Source organism: Bufo gargarizans, chromosome 2, assembly GCF_014858855.1.
Source record: "Bufo gargarizans isolate SCDJY-AF-19 chromosome 2, ASM1485885v1, whole genome shotgun sequence".
In the NCBI taxonomy this organism is placed as follows: Eukaryota; Metazoa; Chordata; class Amphibia; order Anura; family Bufonidae; genus Bufo; species Bufo gargarizans.
In genome coordinates this window covers 482,589,669-482,612,238 of record NC_058081.1, presented here as the reverse complement: position 1 = coordinate 482,612,238, position 22,570 = coordinate 482,589,669, and the positions used below count along the sequence as shown (strand labels likewise).

At 42.6% G+C, this 22,570-nt stretch overlaps 1 protein-coding gene across 1 annotated transcript in view; it reads left to right on the top strand.

Moving 5' to 3' along the window:
• The window catches only part of TNIP1 (TNFAIP3 interacting protein 1), a 111,842-nt gene that overhangs the window by 64,305 nt on the left and 24,967 nt on the right, over positions 1-22,570 (top strand). The window contains 4 exon segments of the mRNA XM_044281147.1: positions 885-950; positions 2,568-2,699; positions 5,936-6,064; positions 6,171-6,299. Of these exon segments, the coding sequence (XP_044137082.1) occupies positions 885-950; positions 2,568-2,699; positions 5,936-6,064; positions 6,171-6,299 (456 nt within the window).

The following is a 22,570-nucleotide window of genomic DNA, read 5'->3' as shown; positions in this document are numbered from 1 at the left end:
GTCTAATATGCTCAAATGTGGTAACCTTCTGAAAAGGGCTGAAACATGAGTATGAAACCTGATTGTGCCATCCATACACCGCTATAGTGGGTGCAATAGCAGATGCTCCCTGCTTTGGGTACTGCATTTCCAATATACGGGTCACCTGAAAGGACTGAATAAACAGGTGACTTGTGTATTATGGGCTGTATATACACATGACTGTTGCAGCCATTCACTGGCCTCAGCGGTGATGTTAGTATGTATTCAACCCCTTTTGAATACCTGCTGTAACCTCGGATCACATCTGAAAAGTGCAGACTTGGCATAGCCTTGTGTAACATGGTCACCCATTTTGGCCCCATGCACACGGCCGTGTGCGGGCCGTGGAACCGCGGCCTGGATCCCTCCTGAGAGCGTCACTGGTTGCTATGACGCCGTGCGCTCCCTGCTGCCGGCACAGAACAGTAATACACTGGTATGATCTATACCAGTGTATTACTGTATTGCGGCGGCAGCAGCAGGGAGCGCACGGCGTCATAGCAACCAGTGACGCCGTGCACTCCTGCTCTCAGGAGGGATCCAGGCCGCGGTTCCACGGCCCGCACACGGCCGTGAAACACGGCCGTGTGCATGGGGCCTTACTTGGCTACCTGAAGGTTTCTCTGGCAGCAGCAATTGGTTGTCGGTGCTTTCAGCAGCCAGACGCACTGTGATAAGCTGATCGATGGGGTGCCTTCATATTGAAACGGGATTGTCAGTTGGGGGTAACCCCACTGTTAAATGGCATTCAATATTAAACTGTGCTTAGTTTTCGCCTTGCAGGATAGCCTCTTGTACAGCTGATATCACTCATTTTTGTTTTACTTAATTCCAAGTCTTCCATAACTTTTTTTTTTCTTCAGCTCCTGGATGTGAATAAGCAGTGGGATCAGCAGTTCCGCTCTCTGAAACATCAGTATGAAGAGAAGGTACTCTATTGTTACCATATACATACTCCTGCTCTTATTGATAATATCTAATCATCCGTTAGTTATGATTTTTAACTAGCTCAATTGATATTGATCTGGATAAAATCTAGCCTTCTATTTAGGTTCTAGTGGCATCAGTCGCTGACAGTGATAATCACATTAAAAATGCTGTCCAATATTAGAATATATTATAGAGCAGTGTTTCTCACCCTTTTCACGCCATCTGCGTTCCAACCAAGTATCCCCAAGCGACAGGGATGAATGTTAACACATAAGGCTATTCTCACACCTCTGTCAGCTTCTGTTCTGATTTTCGGTCAGCAGTTTCTTCAGATTTCACGGAAAGAATAGTGCAGCATGCAGTACTAGTCTTCCTGTCGGAATACCACATCAGGGCCCATGATAATGGTATACTACCAAGCATACAGGAGAATATAGCACTGCATACCTATTTCAGCCAGTGAAGACTACTCTAAGGGAGATGTTCTCTTTCCTTCATTACCAGCGAGTAGTGCCCCTGACCGTAATAGTGCCACAAACGGTGTCCCCCAAAATTGACTTTGCCAAGCTGATATTGTGGCAGGAAGCCCCCCCCACAGTTCCCCCAATAGTAGTAATGCTTCTCCAACATTATTAATAGTGCCCTCCATAGTTTGACCAACAGTAATGCCCCATAGTTTTCCTAGTTGTAATAATGCACCCATAGTGTTCATAGTAGCAGTAAGCTCCCCATAGTCCTCCAATTGTAATAATTCCCCGCCCTATAGTGCACCAGTAGTAATCAAGCCCACCATAGTGCCCCCAGTAGAAGCACACTATAATGCCATCAGTAGTAATAAACTTGCCATAGTATCGCAGTTATATAATAATGCCCTGAATAGTATTAATGCTGCCTATAATTTCCTGAAATAGTATTAATTCTGCCTCTAGTGCCCCCAGTAGTAATAATGCTATCTATAGTGCCCCATTTGTACTATTGCCCTCCTTTAGTGCTCCAGTAGTAATAAAGCCTACTATAGTGCCCACAGTAGTAATAAGGCTAGCTATAATGCCTCACTAGCACTATTGCTCTCCTATAGTGCTTCCCAGTAATACTAAAGCCCCTGTTTACTAGTAATAACAACCCCCTAGAGTAGCCCAATAATATGCTACTCTAAGATGGGAAAGTAAAATAACAAAATTAAATACCTCACTTCCCTGCCATTGTCTGCGACGCAGTGCAGGACACAGGCCTCTTATGGCCTGTGTCCTGAACTGCCTGCGTTCCAGCTCAGTTGTTTGGAGTGACGCAGCTTGGGAAACACTGTCGCAGAACAGGATAAACCTGTGTGGATTTAAACCCCAGTCCATTGGGTGGAGTATGTCTGTCACTTAGTAGGACTAAGACCCATTAGATTCTTTAGTATGTATAGAATCTTGCGTAATAGTGTGTGATTATAAATAAAGCTATGTAATAAAGCCTTAGTTTGGGAGTATGACCATGATCCTTCCATTATAAACGTTGTTTAGTGATGTCATGCTTCATGTCTTTTCACTCACTAGTAGAGTCCTACTAGTTTCTGAAAAGGGTTGTCTGAGATTTTGATATTCAATTGACAATATATGTCTATAAAACAGATCACGTCTCTACGCCAGAAGCTTTCACAAGCTGCCAAATCTGAAAGTGAGCAAGAGGCTGAAAGGGATCGGAAGCAGAGAGACTTCGACCGCAAACTTCTTCTGGCTAGAGACAAAATAGAGGAAAAGGAGGTAAACCGTTTATCCATTACCATAAAACCGCTGACAGGTGAAGTGAATAGCACTTGGTAACTTGTGACAATGGTACCTGTCAAAGAGTGGGATATATGAGGCAGCAAGTGAACAGTCAGTCCTTGAAGATGTTATGTTGGAAGCGGAAAAGGATCTCAGCAACTTTGACAAGGACAAAATTGTGATGACTAGATGACTTGGTCATAGCAGCTCCAGAATTGTAGGCTTTGTGTGGTGTTCCTGGTGTGCAGTGGATAGAAACTTCCAAGTGGTCCAACAAAGGACAATCAGTAAATCTGCAATGGGATCATGAACCCCCAATGCTCTTTGATGTACATGAGGAGGGAAGGCTAGCTGTCTAGTCCGATGCCACAGAAAAGCTACTCTATGATACTGCCGGAGATGGCTGAGCGCTCTACTTGGCCATCTCAAGCAGTTGGAGTGGCAGCGCACATGTGTCACCACAGTGATCCATTCATATGGGAAACACAGGCAAACTGTCGGGGGCACCAGAGGTTGGTCCTGTGGATAGAGGATATATATATTTTTTTTTGCTATGGGACAACCCTTTTAAAGGACCTGCTACTAAAGTCTTGGTGCCAGATGCCACCGGCCACCTTGAGAGGTCTTGTGGAGTCCTTGACTCGATGGGTCAGGGCTGTATAGGGTGTTGGATAACACCTCAATCTCGCCTGTTTTTGAAAGCCCATGTTGAGCGCCAATAGTGGTAGGTCAGTGGGAAAATGTTTACGTGTAGTGTAGGTTTCATAAACAATAAAAAATATATATAATAAGATATACAAAGAATTATAAATATATACTGTATCTATATAGAGAATGATAGGAACACTTTAGTAAGGGATGAGCATAAGCACACTACTCTGGGTCTCAAGTGCCTAAGCGACCGTTGTCTGTAGTGTCATACACATCAAAGTGTAGTAAAATGAGGCGAATGAGTTGCAACAAATAAGTAAAATCCGTTTAAAAGGATACAAGTATAATATAGTAAAAATACTGGAGTATCGTATACTTATTTACTCACTTCACGAGGGGGGTGGTCTACTAGGATAAGCATAATACACCTGTAAACCACACACCCCCCGCCAGCCTGGATCGCTTCTAGAATCTTACACGATGAAGGCAGCCGTTTATTTTTTATATATCTTTATAAATTTTATTATATATTTTTCCATATTGTTACAGCTGGGCAGGTGCTGTTCTCATAAAACAGAGCGATTTTGTGTCACTTATTCACATGAAAATTGCACTGCAAGAAACTTGTAATATTGTTAGCCCATTAAAATAAAGGTACTAGAAGGGTTTTTATAAACAAAATAATAATAATGCATTAAAGGGATTTTAATGTCCTAGAAAGTGATGGCATATCGAATGCCAGGACCTCCACAATCCCATCGTTTTGGCCTGAACTCCCAGCCACCGGCTGTGCAGGGAACTTCAGTGGACCTCTTTGGCCCCGTTATTCTCTGCATTTCTGAGGGTCAGAAAGTGATGGCATATACTTTCCTAGCAATATGCCATGACTTTCTTGAATGGGAAAACCCCAGAGGTATGGTGTTTTGAAGTTACATACCCAAAGCCTAAGGCCTCATGCACACAACCGTTTATTTTTACGGTCTGCAAAAACGGGGTCCGTAGGTCCGTGACCCGTGACCGTTTTTTCGTCCGTGGGTCTTCCTTGATTTTTGGAGGATCCACGGACATGAAAAAAAAAGTTGTTTTGGTGTCCGCCTGGCCGTGCGGAGCCAAACGGATCCGTCCTGAATTGCAATGCAAGTCAATGGGGACGGATCCGTTTGACGTTGACACAATATGGTGCAATTGCAAACGGATCCGTCCCCCATTGACTTTCAATGTAAAGTCAGGAGTCCCTTTTATACCATCGGAGTTTTCTCCAATCCGATGGTATATTTTAACTTGAAGCGTCCCCATCACCATGGGAACGCCTCTGTTAGAATATACTGTCGGATATGAGTTAGATTGTGAAACTCAAATCCGACAGTATATTCTAACACAGAGGCGTTCCCATGGTGATGGGGACGCTTCAGGTTAGAATATACTAAAAGAACTGTGTACATGACTTCCCCCTGCTGCCTGGCAGGTGCTGCCAGGCAGCAGACCACCCCTCCTGCCCTCCCTGTTTTTAACTCATTGGTGGCCAGTGCGGCCCCCCCCCCCTCCCTCCCCTGTAGTTAACTCATTGGTGGCCAGTGGGCCCCCCTCCCTCCCCGTAGTTAACTCTTTGTTGTCCAGTGCGGCTGGCCCCCCCTCCCTCCTTTGTAGTTAACTTGTTGGTGGCCAGTGGGCCCTCCCCCCTCCTAATTTAAATCTCCCCCTATATCATTGGTGGCAGTGGAGAGTACCGATCGGAGTCCCAGTTTAATCGCTGGGGCTCCGATCGGTAACCATGGCAACCAGGACGCTACTGCAGTCTCGGTTGCCATGGTTACTTAGCAATTTGTAGAAGCAGCATACTTACCTGCGAGCTGCAATGTCTGTGTCCGGCCGGGAGCTCCTCCTACTGGTAAGTGACAGGTCTGTGCGGCGCATTGCTTAATGATCTGTCACTTACCAGTAGGAGGAGCTCCTGGAGCGTCCTGGTTGCCATGGTTACCGATCGGAGCCCCAGCAATTAAACTGGGACTCCGATCGGTACTCTCCGCTGCCACCAATGATGGGGGGGAGATTTTAATTAGGAGGGGGATGGCCCACTGGCCACCAACGAGTTAACTACAGGGGAGGGAGGGGGGGGGGGGGCGGCCGCACTGAAAAACAAGAGTTAACTACAGGGAAGGGAGGGGGGGCCCACTGGCTACCAATGAGTTAACTACAGGGGAGGGGGGGGGGGGGGCGGCCGCACCGGCCACCAATGTGTTAACTACAGGGGGGGGGGGGGGCTGCCATCCGTGTTCTTTCACGGACCCATTGACTTGAATGGGTCCGTGAACCGTTGTCCGTCAAATAGGACAGGTCATATTTTTTTGACGGACAGGATACACTGATCACAGTCTCGGCTGCAAAACTGTGCATTTTCCGATTTTTCCACGGACCCATTGAAAGTGAATGGGTCCACGAAAAAAAAAAACTGAAAACGGCACAACGGCCGCGGATGCACACAATGGTCGTGTGCATGAGGCCTTAATGCTGAATGTCGCCATTCTATGATGGCCCTGTGTATCCCATTCTAAAACTGAAATGCTTCTTTTATACCTTCACAGTCCCAAATTCAGAAGCTGGAGTCTGAGATAAGGGATTTGAAGCAGAAGAACAAGTTCCTTCATGACCAGTTGAGCTCCACCAGCAGACAGCGGGAATACCAGGAGCGAGAGATCAGCCGGCTGAATAAAGTAATTATGATCAACTATGGGATTCTTCTAAAGTCCTCAACTGTGACAGAAATTTTTTAAGAACATTTTAGTGGACTTGTTGGATTAAGTCTTGTTGTCTTCATAGGCACTCGAAGAAGCTTTAAAGCTGCAGGGATCAGCTCCACGTTCTCCATCTTTCATTTCCTCTACAGAGGAGACAGGGCTCCTTCAACGCCAAGAACTTATTACTCAGATTGATCTGCTCAAACAACAGGTAACCTCCCTCATTCTACTCCAGGGAAACTGATGCCCTCAAGTAATATAGCTTTACCTAGCAAGGGCATCTTCTGTTTTTGCAAGAATGGTAAAGTGTAAGGCTGGTTTCACACAGGCGTTGGGGAAAAGATGCGGGTGCGTTGCGGGAACATGCGCAATTTTTCCACGCAAGTGCAAAACATTGTAATGCGTTTTGCAAGCATGTGAGAAAAATCTGCATGTTTGGTACCCAAACTCGAACTTCTTCACAGAATGCATAGTACAATAAGGCTGGAGGGGTTAAAAAATATATAATTATTTACCTCACCTTAATCCACTTGTTCGCGCAGCCTGGCTTCTCGTCTGTCTTCTTCTTTGAGGAATAGGACCTTTTGATGTCACTGCGCTCATCACATGGTCCATCAGACGATCTTTTACCATGGTGATGGATCATGTGACGAACCATGTGATGCGCGCAATGATGTCACAACAGGTCCTTTTCCTACTGCACAGCAAAGATGAAGACAGAAGAGAAGCCGCGCTGCGCGAACAAGTGCATTAAGGTGAGTTAATTTATTTTTTTAACCCCTCCAGCACTATTGTACTAAGCATTCTGTATTAAGAATGCTATTATTTTCCCTTATAACCATGTTATAAGGCACGTCCAAGTTGTCATTCTCATGAAGCATTCTTCCGATTTATGCTACTACGTATCTTATATCTCAATAAAAAGATATTGAACCATAACCATGTTATAAGGGAAAATAATAAAGATCAGGTCCCCATCCCGATCGTCTCCTAGCAACCGCGCGTGAAACTCGCACCGCATCCGCACTTGCTTGCAGATGCTTGCGATTTTCACGCAGCGCATTCACTTCTATAGGGCCTGCGTTGCGTGAAAAACGCAACATATAGAACATGCTGTGATTTTCACGCAACACAAAAGTGATGCGTGAAAATCAACGCTTGCGTGCACAGCCCCATAGAAATAAATGGGTCTGGATTCAGTGCGGGTGCAATGCGTTTACCTCACGGAAATCTCGCCCGTCTGAAAGAGGCCTAAAGCTGATTGCTGCTGAAATCCATGGAGATTGATTGATACTATCACGTTGGTTTTGTCCTTAGAGCTCATGCCTCCTATTTCTCTGAGACCTTAAAGTGAACCTTACATTTCAGCATTTGCTTCTAAGGTCCCTTTAGTAGTGAGTGCAGGCAACAAGAATTTCTTAAAGGCATACACCTTTGAGGACTTTTATTTTTTTCTAATGACATTTTACTCATTATGGGATGAAATATATATATATTTTTTTTAATTGGTCGTTTTTAAAAATATTGAGCCGTTCTGTCAAATGGTTTTTCTAGCTGTGTGCATCCTACTTTAACTTTCACTTTGTGCCAGTAATCTAAAAAACACGTTCTTATCAGTAAGATAAGGATTGAGCTTTGAGTGTTTATAATGTTAGAGAGTAGAGATAAGGAGCCTGTCATCTCCCCAACTGACGGAAAAGAGAGAAAATCCAGATCCCTCTATTATTGAAGTATGAAACTACAAACTGGTTGTAAACTGAATATCGGAAGTCTGGAACAGTATGAAGGAGTGCAGATTGCAGCCTGCATTGTATTAAATGATTTTTTTCTGCATCCAGATGTCTGTTCCGATCCGGTGCTCGCCCAATCACTGCAGGGGCCTGGCTATCATGCTGCTGTATCCACCAGCATCGCTGTAAATGCTGATGCTGGCGGATTAACCCCTTCTATGCCACGGTCAGCGCTGACCGCGGCATAAAAGGTGCATGCGGCGGGTGAGTTTGCCCATTTGGTCCCCGCGCTGCTGTGGCGGACACCCGATGGGTGACAAGGCAGCCCGATGCCATGCACAGACTGCCCAATGCCTTGCACGGCATCAGGACCTGCCTTCTACGGGGGCCGAGGAAGATCCAGCCCCAGGCTGCGTTTCCTAGGCAACCTGTTAGTGTCAACCTGTTAGTGTATTACACTGAGTAATACACTAACAGGCAATGCATTACAATACAGATGTATTGTAATGCATCGCAGAGGGAATCAGACCCCCAAAAGTTGAAGTCCCAGAGTGGGACCGAAATAACGTTTAAAAAAACAAAATTTAAAAAAAGGGAAAAAAAAAACACATTAGATATCACTGAGTCCATAACAACCGACTCTATAAATATATCACATGATCCACCCTGTCCAATAAACACCAGTAAAAACGATCTAAAAAAAAAGCCATTTTTGTCACCTTACGTCACAAAAGTGGAACACAAAATGGTACTAATAAAACCATCACCTCATTCCGCAAAAAATGAGCCCCTAAATAAGAAAATTGCTCAAAAAATATATAGCTCTCAGAACATGGATACACTAAAACATATTTTTTTGTTTCAAATATGCTATTATTGTGTTAAAGTGAAATACATAAAACAAAAGCGCGTGTGTATGTATATGTATGTATGTATGTATGTGTGTGTGTATAGTATATATATATATATATATATATATATATATATATATATATATATAATAGGAAAAAGACAGCAACTCCAATAATACCAAAAAAGATTATTTATTGGGCCACAGTGGCACAGTGAGGCGACGTTTCGGCTCAAAATCCAGAGCCTTTCTCAAGCAAGGCTTGAGAAAGGCTCTGGATTTTGAGCCGAAACGTCGCCTCACTGTGCCACTGTGGCCCAATAAATAATCTTTTTTGGTATTATTGGAGTTGCTGTCCTTTTCCGATTGTATACAAGGGTAAGCAGTGAATATTTATTTATTAGGTATCGCCGTGTCCGTAACAACCAGCTCTATAAAAAGGTCACATGACCTAACCCCTCAGCTGAAGACCGTAAAAAAATGCCAAAAAACCAATTTTTTGTCACCTAACCTCACATGAAGTGCAACAACAAGCGATCAAAAAGGCATGTGCCCCCCAAAATAGTACCAATCAAACCGTCACCTCATCCTGCAGCAAATAATGAGATCCTACCTAAGACCATAAAAAAGCTATAGCTCTCAGATTATAGAGACACTAAAACGTCATTTTATTTTGTTTAAAAAATGCTATTATTGTTTAAAACAATAAATAGGAAAAAGTATACATATTAGGTATTCCCACGTCCGTAACTATCTGCTCTATAAAAATGTCACATGACTTAACGCCTCAGGTGAATGCTGTAAAAATTAATAACTAAAAACTGTCAAACCAACCAATTTTTGGGTCACCTTGCCCCATAAAGTGTAATAATAAATGATAAAAAAAATCAAATGTACCCAAAAATGGTACCAATAAAAAACATCAACTCATCCTGCAAAAAACGAGCCCCTGCACAAGACGATGGGCAGAAAAAAAAAAAAATAAGGCGTTTAGAAAATGGAGACACAAAAACATATATTTTTTTTTTCAAAAATGCTTTATTATGTAAAACTGAAACAAAGAAAGTAGACAAATTTATCATTGCGTCCGTAACAACCTGCTCTATAAAAATAGCACATGATTTCGCCTGTCAGATGAAAGTTGTAAAAAGTAAAAACGGTGCCAAAACAGACATTTTTTTGGTTACCTTGCCTCACAAAAAACGTAATATAGAGCAATTAAAAATCATATGTAGCCCAAAATATTACCAATAAAACTGGCACCTTATCCCCTAGTTTCCAATATTGGGTCACTTTTTGGGAGATTCTACTGTAAGGGTGCAAGGGGGGCTTCAAATGGGACCTGGCATTTAAAAACCAGTCCAGCAAAATCTGCCTTCCAAAAACCATATGGTGCTTCTTTTCTTTTGCGCCCTGCTGTGTGCCCTTACATCAGTTTATGACCAGATGTGGGGTGTTTCTGTAAAACGCAGTATCAGGGTAATAAATATTGAGTTTTGTTTGGCTGTTAACCCTCGATGTGTTAAAGAAAAAAAATTATTAAAATGGAAAATCTGCCCAAAAAGTGAAATGTTGAAATTTCATCTCCATTTTCCTTTATTTCTTGTTAACAACGTTTGTAAAATCACTTTTTAGTAACTTGGGGTAATTTATGGGGGGTTTCCACTATGTAAGCCCCACAAAGTGACATCAGAGCTGAACTGGTCCTTAAGCCCTTAAGGACTCAGCCCTATTTCACCTTAAAGAGGACCTTTCACCAGAATTAAACTTCTAAAGTAACTATACAGGCATGTAGAGCGGCGCCCAGGGACCCCCCTGCACTTACTGGTATACCTGGGCGCCACTCCGTTCTCCCGTAATTGCTTCCGGTATCTTTACAGTTAGGCTCTACCCAGGGGAACCTGCCGGCGGCTCCTTCTCCCATGCTGCAGCGCTGGCCAATCACCACGCTCAGCTCATAGCCTGAGAGAGAAAAAAGCCTCACAGGCTATGAGCTGAGCGCTGTGATTGGCCAGCGCTGCAGCATGTGAGAATGAGCCGACGGCAGGTTCTCCTGGGTGGAGCCTAACTATGAAGATACCGGAGGCTATAACGGGAGAACGGAATGGCGCCCAGGTATAACAGTAAGTGCAGGGAGATCCCTGGGCGCCGCTCTACATGCCTGTATAGTTACTTTAGAAGTTTAATTCTGGTGAAAGGTCCTCTTTAAGGACTTGGTCATTTTTTGCTAATCTGACCAGTGTCCCTTTAAGTGCTGATGACTTTAAAACACTTTGACTTATCCAGGCCATTCTGAGATTGTTTTTTCGTCACATATTGTACTCCATGACACTGGTAAAAAAATACATAAAATACATAAAAAAAAACTAATTTACCAAAAATGTGGAAAAATTAGCAAATTTCAAAGTTTCAGTTTCTCTACTTTTGTAATACATAGTAATACCCCCAAAAATTGTGATGACTTTACATTCCCCATATGTCTACTTCATGTTTGAATTATTTTGGGAATGATATTTAATTTTCTGGGGATGTTACAAGGCTTAGAAGTTTAGAAACAAATCTTGAAATTTTTCAGAAATGTACAAAAACCCAATTTTTAGGGACCACTACAGGTCTGAAGTCACTTTGTGAGGCTTACATGATAGAAACCGCCCAAAAATGACCCCATTCTTTAAACTACACCCCTCAAGGTATTCAAAACTGATTTTACAAACTTTGTTAACCCTTTAGGTGTTGCACAAGAGTTATTGGCAAATAGGGATGAAATTTTATTTTTTTGCCTAATTTTCAATTTTAACCAATTTTTTTCACTAACAAAGCAAGGGTTAACAGCCAAACAAGACTGTATCTTTATTGCCCCGACTCTGCCGTTTACAGAAACAATAAACTTCTGTACGGGCACACAGTAGGGCGTAGAGGGAAAGGTGCACCTTATTGTTTTTGAAAGCCAGATTTTGCTGGACTGTTTTTTTGACACCAGTGTCCCATTTGAAGCCCCCCTGATGCACCCCTAGAGTAGAAACTCCATAAAAGTGACCCCATCTAAGAAACTACACCCCTCAAGGTATTTAAAACTGATTTTACAAACTTTAACCCTTTAGGTGTTGCACAAGATTTAATGGAAAATAGAGATACAATTTAAAAATTTCACTTTTTTGGCAGATTTTCCATTTTAATATTTTTTTTCCAGTTACAAAGCAAGGGTTAACAGCCAAACAAAACTCATTATTTATGGCCCTGATTCTGTAGTTTACAGAAACAGCCCATATGTGGTCGTAAACTGCTGTACGGGCACACGGCAGGGCGCAGAAGAAAAGGAATGCCATACGGTTTTTGGAAGGCAGATTTTGCTGGACTGTTTTTTTTTTTACACCATGTCCCATTTGAAGCCCCCTGATGCACTTCTAGAGTAGAAACTCCAAAAAATTAACCCCATTTTAGAAACCACGGGATAGGGTGGCAGTTGTTCTGGTACTAGTTTAGGGTACATATGATTTTTGGTTGCTCTATATTACACTTTTTGTGCGACAAGGTAACAAGAAATAGCTTTTTTGGCACGTTTTTTTATTTTTTTTTATTTACAACATTCATCTGACAGGTTAGATCATGTGGTAATTTTATAGAGCAGGTTGTCACAGACGCGGCAATACCTAATATGTATGCAATTTTTTTTTTATTTATGCAAGTTTTACACAATGATTTCATTTTTAAAACAAAAAAAATGTTTTAGTGTCTCCATAGGCTAAGAGCCATTGTTTTTTCAGTTTTTGGGCGATTATCTTAAGTAGGGTCTCGTTTTTTGCGGGATGAGATGACGGTTTGATTGGCTCTATTTTGGGGTGCATATGAGTTTTTGATCGCTTGCTATTACACTTTTTGTGACGTAAGATGACAAAAAATTGCTTTTTTTACACCGTTTTTATTTAAAACATTTTACGGTGGTCATCTGAGGGGTTAGGTCATGTGATATTTTTATAGAGCCGGTCGATACGGACGCGTCGATACCTAATATGTATACTTTTTATTTATTTAAGTATTGCACAATGATTTCTTTTTTGAAACAAAAAAAAATCATGTTTTAGTGTTTCCATAGTCTAAGAGTCATAGTTTTTTCAGTTTTTGGGCGATTATCTTGGGTAGGATATGATTTTTGCAGAATGAGATGACTGTTTGATACTATTTTGGCGTACATGCGACTTTTTTGATCACTTTTATTACCTTTTTTGGGAAGTAAGGTGGGCTTAATTTCAATTTTCTCATAGTTTTTATTTTTATGGCGTTCACCGTGTGGGGAAAGTAACATGACCGTTTTATAGATCAGGTTGTTACGGACGCGGCGATACCTAATATGTGTAGTGTATTATTTTATTTATTTATTTTTTATTCGGTGATAAATGTGTTTTTTTTAATTTATTTTTTATCTTAACTTTTTTAAGATATATGGAGTGGAAATGGTGATTTATAATTAAAATTTAACTTTTATTGGTTATATATAGAATACGGTCCCTATGTGTTTTAGTTTTGATATAAAGAAGGTGATGATAACACAGGATACACAAAAATAAAAAGGTGCACAGCCTTACCTACGGAGTAGTTGATGTTCGGCAGCACCTAAGGTGACCAGTGGTCCCACCGTTAGTGGGTTTTAGGGTCCTCTGGCTACTGTTGATGTTCGAATAGCACTTAATAAGCTATAAATTAACGCAATTAGGGCTGGGCGGTGGTGTAGGTGCATAGGAGGTACCTAGACAGCCCTAGATAATGGGTACTATCACGGACCTTACGTCCTAACCACGGAGCACCCGTTCTAATAAGAACGACCCCGTCCGGAACCTTGCCCTTATTGCTACTTGGCCCTATTGTGCCCTAGTGTAGCTAATCCCTACATGCATGTTTCGTAAAAACACTCCTCAGGGGTATATAGGCACACGTAAAGGGGCAATAAAGTATACAAGCATATAGTGTCCGTCTTCATATAATGATCAACACAGTTGTGCTTGGCAATGGTTGACACAATTGATACCTTAGAGTGGTAGTCTCTTGTCCAGACTCCACTTATGTATCTGGGCGCCTTGTTCGCCTCATGATATTGGGGCAATGATGAAAGGATGGCCTGGTGATGGTCACATCCTTCTCCTGAAGCGCCACGGTGTGTCCTGAGGCCGTGATGTAGCCTGCTTGCTGGACGCCGGGCGCTTCTATTTGAACATCGTTTCGCCTCAGAGGGAGGCTTGGAGCGCAGCGTGATGACGTCGTGGTACATTCGACGCACTCACGCATGCGCAGACAATGTACATAGTACAACTGGTGTCCTCTCAGATAGAGGCTTGATGCGCAGCGTGGTGACGTCAGCGGACCTGCCGCCGCCGCCGCGCATGCGCTGTCTATGCTGTAAGTGAAGAACACACATACCAGCATGTTCAGGAAGAGATACGTCATTCCTACTGGCCTGGAATTACGTCATCGGCCCGAGACAGATCCATTCCTATGGCCAGTGTTTTGTGGGTTGCCTGGTAACCGGGACATTATGAGGCAGCCATTGTAATAACACCGTCTATAGCAAATACGGTGTATTTAAAAGTGGCATTTGATGCAATATAATAAAGATAAAGGATCCATACCCTACGTACCGCAGCCCCGAAAGGGCTAAATGAGCAACTATGCTTTGGATGTTTTATATGACAACCACTGTATAAGGAAGTGGATGGCACCCCCACACAGTAACCTGAGAAGCTCACCTAAAACCCCAATTACAGGCTACCAAAAATAAACATATTATATGCATGTCAATTTAAACCTCAAAAACATGCTACTAAAAGGTATTAGATCATCCGTAGGACAAAAAATAAAAAGGTTATTAATGACTGTTGCGGACCCTCTAAAGGATCATCTTCCCATATAGAGGAATTGCTAAACTGGGTGCTGCGGCCCCTGCAGGTGTGTCTGAACCAAACCGACCAGAAACCTTTATCTTTATTATATTGCATCAAATGCCACTTTTAAATACACCGTATTTGCTATAGACGGTGTTATTACAATGGCTGCCTCATAATGTCCCGGTTACCAGGCAACCCACAAAACACTGGCCATAGGAATGGATCTGTCTCGGGCCGATGACGTATCTCTTCCTGAACATGCTGGTATGTGTGTTCTTCACTTACAGCATAGACAGCGCATGCGCGGCGGCGTCGGCAGGTCCGCTGACGTCACCACGCTGCGCATCAAGCCTCTATCTGAGAGGACACCAGTTGTACTATGTACATTGTCTGCGCATGCGTGAGTGCGTCGAATGTACCACAACGTCATCATGCTGCGCTCCAAGCCTCCCTCTGAGGCGAAACGATGTTCAAATAGAAGCGCCCGGCGTCCAGCAAGCAGGCTACATCACGGCCTCAGGACACACCGTGGCGCTTCAGGAGAAGGACGTGACCATCACCAGGCCATCCTTTCATCATTGCCCCAATATCATGAGGCGAACAAGGCGCCCAGATACATAAGTGGAGTCTGGACAAGAGACTACCACTCTAAGGTATCAATTGTGTCAACCATTGCCAAGCACAACTGTGTTGATCATTATATGAAGACGGACACTATATGCTTGTATACTTTATTGCCCCTTTTACGTGTGCCTATATACCCCTGATGAGTGTTTTTACGAAACATGCATGTAGGGATTAGCTACACTAGGGCACAATAGGGCCAAGTAGCAATAAGGGCAAGGTTCCGGACGGGGTCGTTCTTATTAGAACGGGTGCTCCGTGGTTAGGACGTAAGGACCGTGATAGTACCCATTATCTAGGGCTGTCTAGGTACCTCCTATGCACCTACACCACCGCCCAGCCCTAATTGCGTTAATTTATAGCTTATTAAGTGCTATTCGAACATCAACAGTAGCCAGAGGACCCTAAAACCCACTAACAGTGGGACCACTGGTCACCTTAGGTGCTGCCGAACATCAACTACTCCGTAGGTAAGGCTGTGCACCTTTTTATTTTTGTGTATCCTGTGTTATCATCACCTTCTTTATATCAAAACTAAAACACATAGGGACCGTATTCTATATATAACCAATAAAAGTTAAATTTTAATTATAAATCACCATTTCCACTCCATATATCTAAACTAAAAATTTGGTGATTCAAATCATCAATTAAATATATAGCTCCTCTTAACTTTTTTTCACTTAAAAAACATAATAATATTTGACCCAGACCCACTTGGTTCTTGAAGATCCAGTGGATCTGATGTCTGTATAATACAGTACAGTACACTATATAGGGTACTGTATTTTACTTACACTTTGTCTGAACAGATCTATGCCTTTAGCACAGATCTGTTCAGCACCATGGACAGCAGGATGCCTGAGAAGGCGTCCTGTTGTCATGGGAACCTTCCCCATCTGCTCAGTTGTAATCACAACTGCGCAGACGGGGAAGGGTAAGGACGGGGCTGTCGGGGGCTGTCTGGGGGCTCTCTCCATCAGGGAGCTGCAAAGGCACAGCAGCCCCCCGATGGGAGAGGAAGGGTGCTCCCTGAGCTGTTAACCTTTCCCATACAGCGGTCCGTACGGACCGCGGTATGGAAAGGGTTAAACGGCTGACATTGCATCAGCACATTTCTGACACCCTGGTATACCACTGCACACCAACGATTATTCAAGGGGAGGCGGGCGGGGGATCGCAATCCCGCCTGCAACACTCCCCCTGCACCACTACCAGAGACCGCGAGGATCAGAATCGTCTGAAAGCGGTTTGCTGCGATCGCCGATACGAGGGGGGGGGGGGTCACATGACACCCCCACCCCGGCGTTGTGACAGGTACGTCATGCATCCCTAAGGGGTTAAAAAGTGGGTTTTTGAAATTTTCTTTAAAATTTTAAGAATTCTTTAAAAAATTCTAAGCCTTCTAACGTCCTAAAAAAATATACTGACAATTACAAAATGATGCCAACATAAAGTAGACATATGGGGAATGTTAAGTAATAAATATTTTATGAGGTATCACTTTGCTACATGCATACGACCGTATGTGTTTTGCGGTCCGCAAAATGCGGATCCGCCCAGAAAACGGATGACGTTCCGTATGGCTTCCGTTTTTTTTTTGTTTGTTTTTTGGCGGATTCATTGTAATAATGCCTATCCTTGTCCGCAAACTAGAAAAAAAATAGGACATGCACTATTTTTTTGCGGAGCAACGGAACGGACATACTGATGCGGACAGCAGACGGTCACGGACAGGGAAACCAAATACGGTCGTGTGCATGAGGCCTAAAAAACTGAAATTTCAATTTTGAAAATTTGCTAATTTTTCATAATTTTAGGTAAATTTGGGATTTTTTCATAAATAAAGGTGAAATATATTGGCTCAAATTTACAATCTCAGAATGGCTTGGATAAATAAGTGTTCCAAAGCTATTGCCACATAAATTGACATGTCAGATTTGCAAAAACTGGCCTGGGCAGAAGGGCGAAAACTGGCCCAGGGTAGAGGGGGTTAAGACTTAAATGGAGCACGTTCAACCATCTCAATTGAGATGGACAAACAGCAGGTGGCGCTATACAGATACATTTTGTTAAATATCTCACTGGCTATACAAAATGTTTTAATTACATGCAATTACAAAAGTAGTCAGATCCAGGTGCTGGTTGGAAACCATAGAATATGCTTTGTGACACAACCCCTTTAATGGCATGTGATGCTTATCTAATAAAATGTTGTCTTTGCGGATGGACCTAAAAGGGCAGTTACAAAGGTGTTAACGGTCTATTGCATCATCTGATACTGCAGCAGATCCACATTTGTTATATATTATTTCCTCTTTAGTTAATATAATCTTTGAGCAAGAGGTTATTGAAGGTTCCTGAGCTTCTGTGATGCAACTCATTTATGGTGATGAATGTTCTGGCAGGAGGTCAAGTCCATCTGCTTCACTGACTATTAATACAGTTGATAATCCCCAGTCTGACAAAGACGTTCATCCTGTACATCCTGCAAAGTATCGAATGATTTTCATTATTTTTGGACACCATTCCCAATGATTTGTTATATATTCATTAGCTTTTTCTTTGATGCTTAGTGGAGAACAATATCCATGGGTAAGCCAATCCATGTTCGATTTGATTGGGGCCCGATCCCTCTGATCAGTTGGGACTGAGCTGCAGAGCTGCAGTACCAGTCTCAGCCTGGCATCTGGATACACATTGAGGGGTTCATTACTCACTTGATCTTGGCTGTTCCTGGGGTCCTCTGGGGTCTTGGGGGTTAGACACCCCCCCCCCCCCCCCGCATTAAACATTGATAGATAATCTTAATGAAACCACATCAATGTTTTAGACTCTGTAAGCCCTCAATGTGGCTGTATTTACTATATATTTTCCTGCTTTCTAGGAATATTGGATATTTTAAGTGGTTGAATATAGGCAATAGGTTATTGTAAAGTTACCCGAGTAGTAAACTGATGGCCTATCTGTATAGGGGTCAGAACAGCCATTTTTCTATTTAACTTGATTTGGGAAGGGGGCATTTGGAGTTCTGCAACACAGTAACCCTTTGAAAGTTGGGTTGTCGTTTATTTTCCACAAGCAGCGCCACTCTTGTGCATGGGTTTTATCTGGTATTGCAGCTGATACAAGTAAAGGGACTCCAATACCAGACACAGCCCAGTTTCTGGAAAATGAGATGACTCCTTTAGGTCCCTTTCACATGGGCGAGTATTCTGCGCGGGTGGAATGCGTGATGTGAACGCATTGCACCCGCACTGAATCTGGACCCATTCATTTCTATGGGGCTGTGCACACGAGCGGTGACTTTCACGCATCGCTTATGCGTTGCGTGAAAATCGCAGCATGTTCTATATTGTGCGTTGCGGTGCGATAATACACGCAGTGCAGGCCCCCCTTGAAGTGATGGGGCTGCGTGAAAATCGCAAGCATCCGCAAGCAAGTGCGGATGCGGTGCGATTTTCACGCACGGTTGCTAGGAGACGATCGGGATGGAGACTGGATCATTTTATTATTTTCTCTTATAACATGGTTATAAGGGAAAATAATAGCATTCTGAATACAGAATGCATAGTAAAATAGCGCTGGAGGGGTTAAAAAAAAAAAATATATATAATAATTTAACTCTCCTTAATCCACTTGCTCGCGCAGCCGGCATCTCTCCTGTCTCTTTCTTTGCTGATTGCATTCAAAGGACCTGAGGTGACGTCACTCTGGTCATCACATGATCCATCACATGATCCATCACCATGGTAAAAGATCATGTGACGGACCATGTGATGACCGGAGTGACGTCACCACAGGTCCTTTGACTGCAATCAGCAAAAAAATAAACGGGAGAGATGCCGGCTACGCGAGCAAGTGGATTAAGGTGAGTTAAATTATTATTATTTATTTTTTAAGCCCTCCAGCGCTATTGTACTATGCATTCTGTATTCAGAATGCTATTATTTTCCCTTTATAACCATGTTATAAGGGAAAATAATACAATCTACAGGACACCAATCCCAAACCCGAACTTACCAAACATGACGATTTTTGTCACGCGCGTGCAAAACGCATTACAATGTTTTGCACTCTCGCGGAAATTTTGCGCATGTTCCCGCAACGCCCCCGCACCTTTTCCCGCAACGCCCGTGTGAAACCAGCCTTATTCTAATCTTGTAAACCTAAAAGTGTTGCTAAAAAACAACCATAGAATGCCCAATTAAAAATATAAATACTTGATGATATAATAAATTGATCAAAATTCATAAGTATAAGACATTTGCACAGAATTAATTTTGGGAAAAAGTCAGCAAACAACCTGGATGCCGTAGTCCCCCCCGCCGGTGTCTCAATAACCCGCCAAACAGGTGGAACACATGTAAGGTGTATGTGCAATATGCAGTGGGGTGATTTACGAGTAAATAGTATCTGGTACAAAACAACTACATGTAACTGTGATCCTCACTTCGCTGCATACCCCTGAGGAGAGTCTATATGGGCGTAGGGCCCTAAATAATTTATAAAACAGAAAAGATAATAGCACAGCATCTATCTGGAATATTCAGGTAGATACGCCCCTATACACCAAGCCATCATATGAAGGCTACAAAAAAGAAACTCTCCCACAGGTACCCGCTGGAAAAACAGACATACCCAAAGACATGATTGAGGGCAGAGACACCGGACACCAGATACCGGATACCAGATACTATTTACTCGTAAATCACCCCACTGCATATTGCACATACACCTTACATGTGTTCCACCTGTTTGGCGGGTTATTGAGGCACCGGCGGGGGGGACTACGGCATCCAGGTTGTTCTTTTTTGGTTCTATTATACTAATCTTGGACGGCCCTTTATTAAAAAAACTGGTTGGTTGTGATAAGACGGTATATGGTTTGTAAGTCTATCTATAGACTATATACCATTTTCATACCTTAGGGCGCTTTTACACAGGCCAGTAGAGCAGGCAGTGATGGGTGCATGAGGAATGTTCATTCCCCATCACTGCCCCCTGAATTTACATGCAGCGATCATTGGTGATGTGTGAGGATAAATGATGATGGCTACGATTCCTCCTCACCATACTGGTCCAATATTGGTAAGCAGTACATCCTTATAAATGTCAGATTTTTGGGTGCTTCGGGAAAGATGTGATTGCCCAGAAAATGAGCGTTTTGCTCTTTTGTTAGGTGATTGGCGGCACATTTACAGGAGCCAGTTATTGAGTACAACTGTTCAGTCCTCATAATTGCCCCATCTTTGACCCATGTAAAAGAGCCCTAATACATATTTTGTAAATCCAGGGCTTTATGACTTGGCAAATGTCATAAATCCTGTCAGTCCCTTAATCTCTTAAATAACCTGTGTGTGTTCTCTTTTAAGAAGGTTTATTTCACTAATCCACTGATTTGAAGGATTTAGCAAGCATTAGGACAACTCTCTGTTGGCCGCCTCATAGCTGAACCTTTATATTTCTTGTACAGTACATCACTGACCTCTAGGTTGAAAACAGACTTGTATTGTATAGTCTTGGGAATGAAATGACTGTTTTTTTTTAATTTTTTTAAGTAATTGCTTCTTTGCACATAAGTGGCTATCATTTACCCTTGTCTAGATATATCCTGTATAGTAATGTTCTAATGCTTTGCATGTCTTAAAGCGTGCCAAGTTTTGAATTTATCCCCTATCCACAGGGTAGGGGAAAACTAACTGATCGCTGGGGTCTAACCGCTGGGATCCCCCACCAACCCCACTACATTCATTCTCTATGGGACTCCCGGAAACAGCGGAGCGCTGTACTCTATCTCCGGCACTCCCATAGAGAATGAATAGAGCAGAAGGGTGTGTGACCGACCTGCCACTCTTTCTGATTGGGAGAAAAGGATCCGTGGAATCCCAGTGGTCAGACCCCCAACAATTAGTTAATTTTTCCCATCCTGTTGATGGGGGATAAGTTGGAAACTTGACACAAACCTTTAATCATTGGTGCTGAATGATACATTGTTTCTGAAAGGGACTGGACTATTATCTACAGTAATACACGAGTAGTCCTGCAGATAAGGAGTCCAGATCACTTTTTTTATTATTATTATTTTTTTTTATTCTACTGCTGCCCTCCCAATTACCCATTACCTTGCTGTCAGCACTCAGAGCTTCCTTGTAATTATATTGTCAGGACTGGCGTGTATGCGCACATGAGTCCTCTCCTTTATGTTAGAACAGAACAGCAGTCTGGACTGTGCTTTTCAGTGCAGCTTTGAGTGCTGACGGGGGGAGACGAGGTCAGTAGTAAAATAAGAAATAGTGATCTGGACTCCTTATGAGCAGTACTAATCATGTATTACTGTAGGTAATGGTTCAGATTCTGGGTGACAGCTTCCCTTTAAAGGGAACCTGTCACCGGGATTTTGTGTATAGAGCTGAGGACATGGTTGCTAGATGGCCACTAGCACATCCGCAATACCCAGTCCCCATAGCTCTGTGTGCTTTTATTGTGTAAAAAAACGCTTTGATACATATGCAAATTTACCTGAGATGAGTCCTGTCCCTGACTCGTCTCATGTACATGACTCATCTCAGGTTAATTTGCATATATATCAAATCGTTTTTTTGACACAATAAAAGCACACAGAGCTATGGGGGCTGGGTATTGCGGATGTGCTAGCTGCCATCTAGCAACCCATGTCCTCAGCTCTATACACAAAATCCCGGTGACAGGTTCCCTTTAAGGCCTCGTTCACACTTCAGTGTTTGGTCAGTGATTTCCATCAGTGATTTGTGAGCCAAAACCAGGTGCAACTCTAAACACAGAACAGGAGCAGATCTTTCCCTTCTACCTCATGTCTGTGGAGGCTCCACTTCTGGTTTTGGCTCACAAATCACTGATGGAAATCACTGACCAAACACTGAAGTGTGAACGAGGCCTAAATCCTTAGCAGGGCTCCAGACAAAAAAAATATCAAGGAGCAATTGGCTCCTAACCTGAAAAATTTAGGAGCCAAATTTACATTTTTAGTCTCCCAAATTTAAAATACATATAATTGCGGTATAATAAAAAAAAAAAAACTCTTACCTAGGGTTGTCACGATAGCAAAATTTTGACTCTATTTCGACACCATAAAAAAGTATTGCGATACTCGATGCCACGTGAAAAAAATAAAACGCCAAAAAAGCCACGTGCATTCCAGATTTTATGGAACGTGACAAAGAAGATGGAAGATGACAAAAAAAATGGCAAATTGCAAGTTTTTTTTTTGTTTTTTTTTTACTGTTACGGTGTTCACCGCATAGGAGATATTTTTAATACTTTTTCGGGCGTGGCGATATGTAATTTTTTTTTTATAGTTTATATATTTTATATGTAAAATTAGGCAATGGGGTGATTTAAACTTAATAAATGTGGTGTGTGT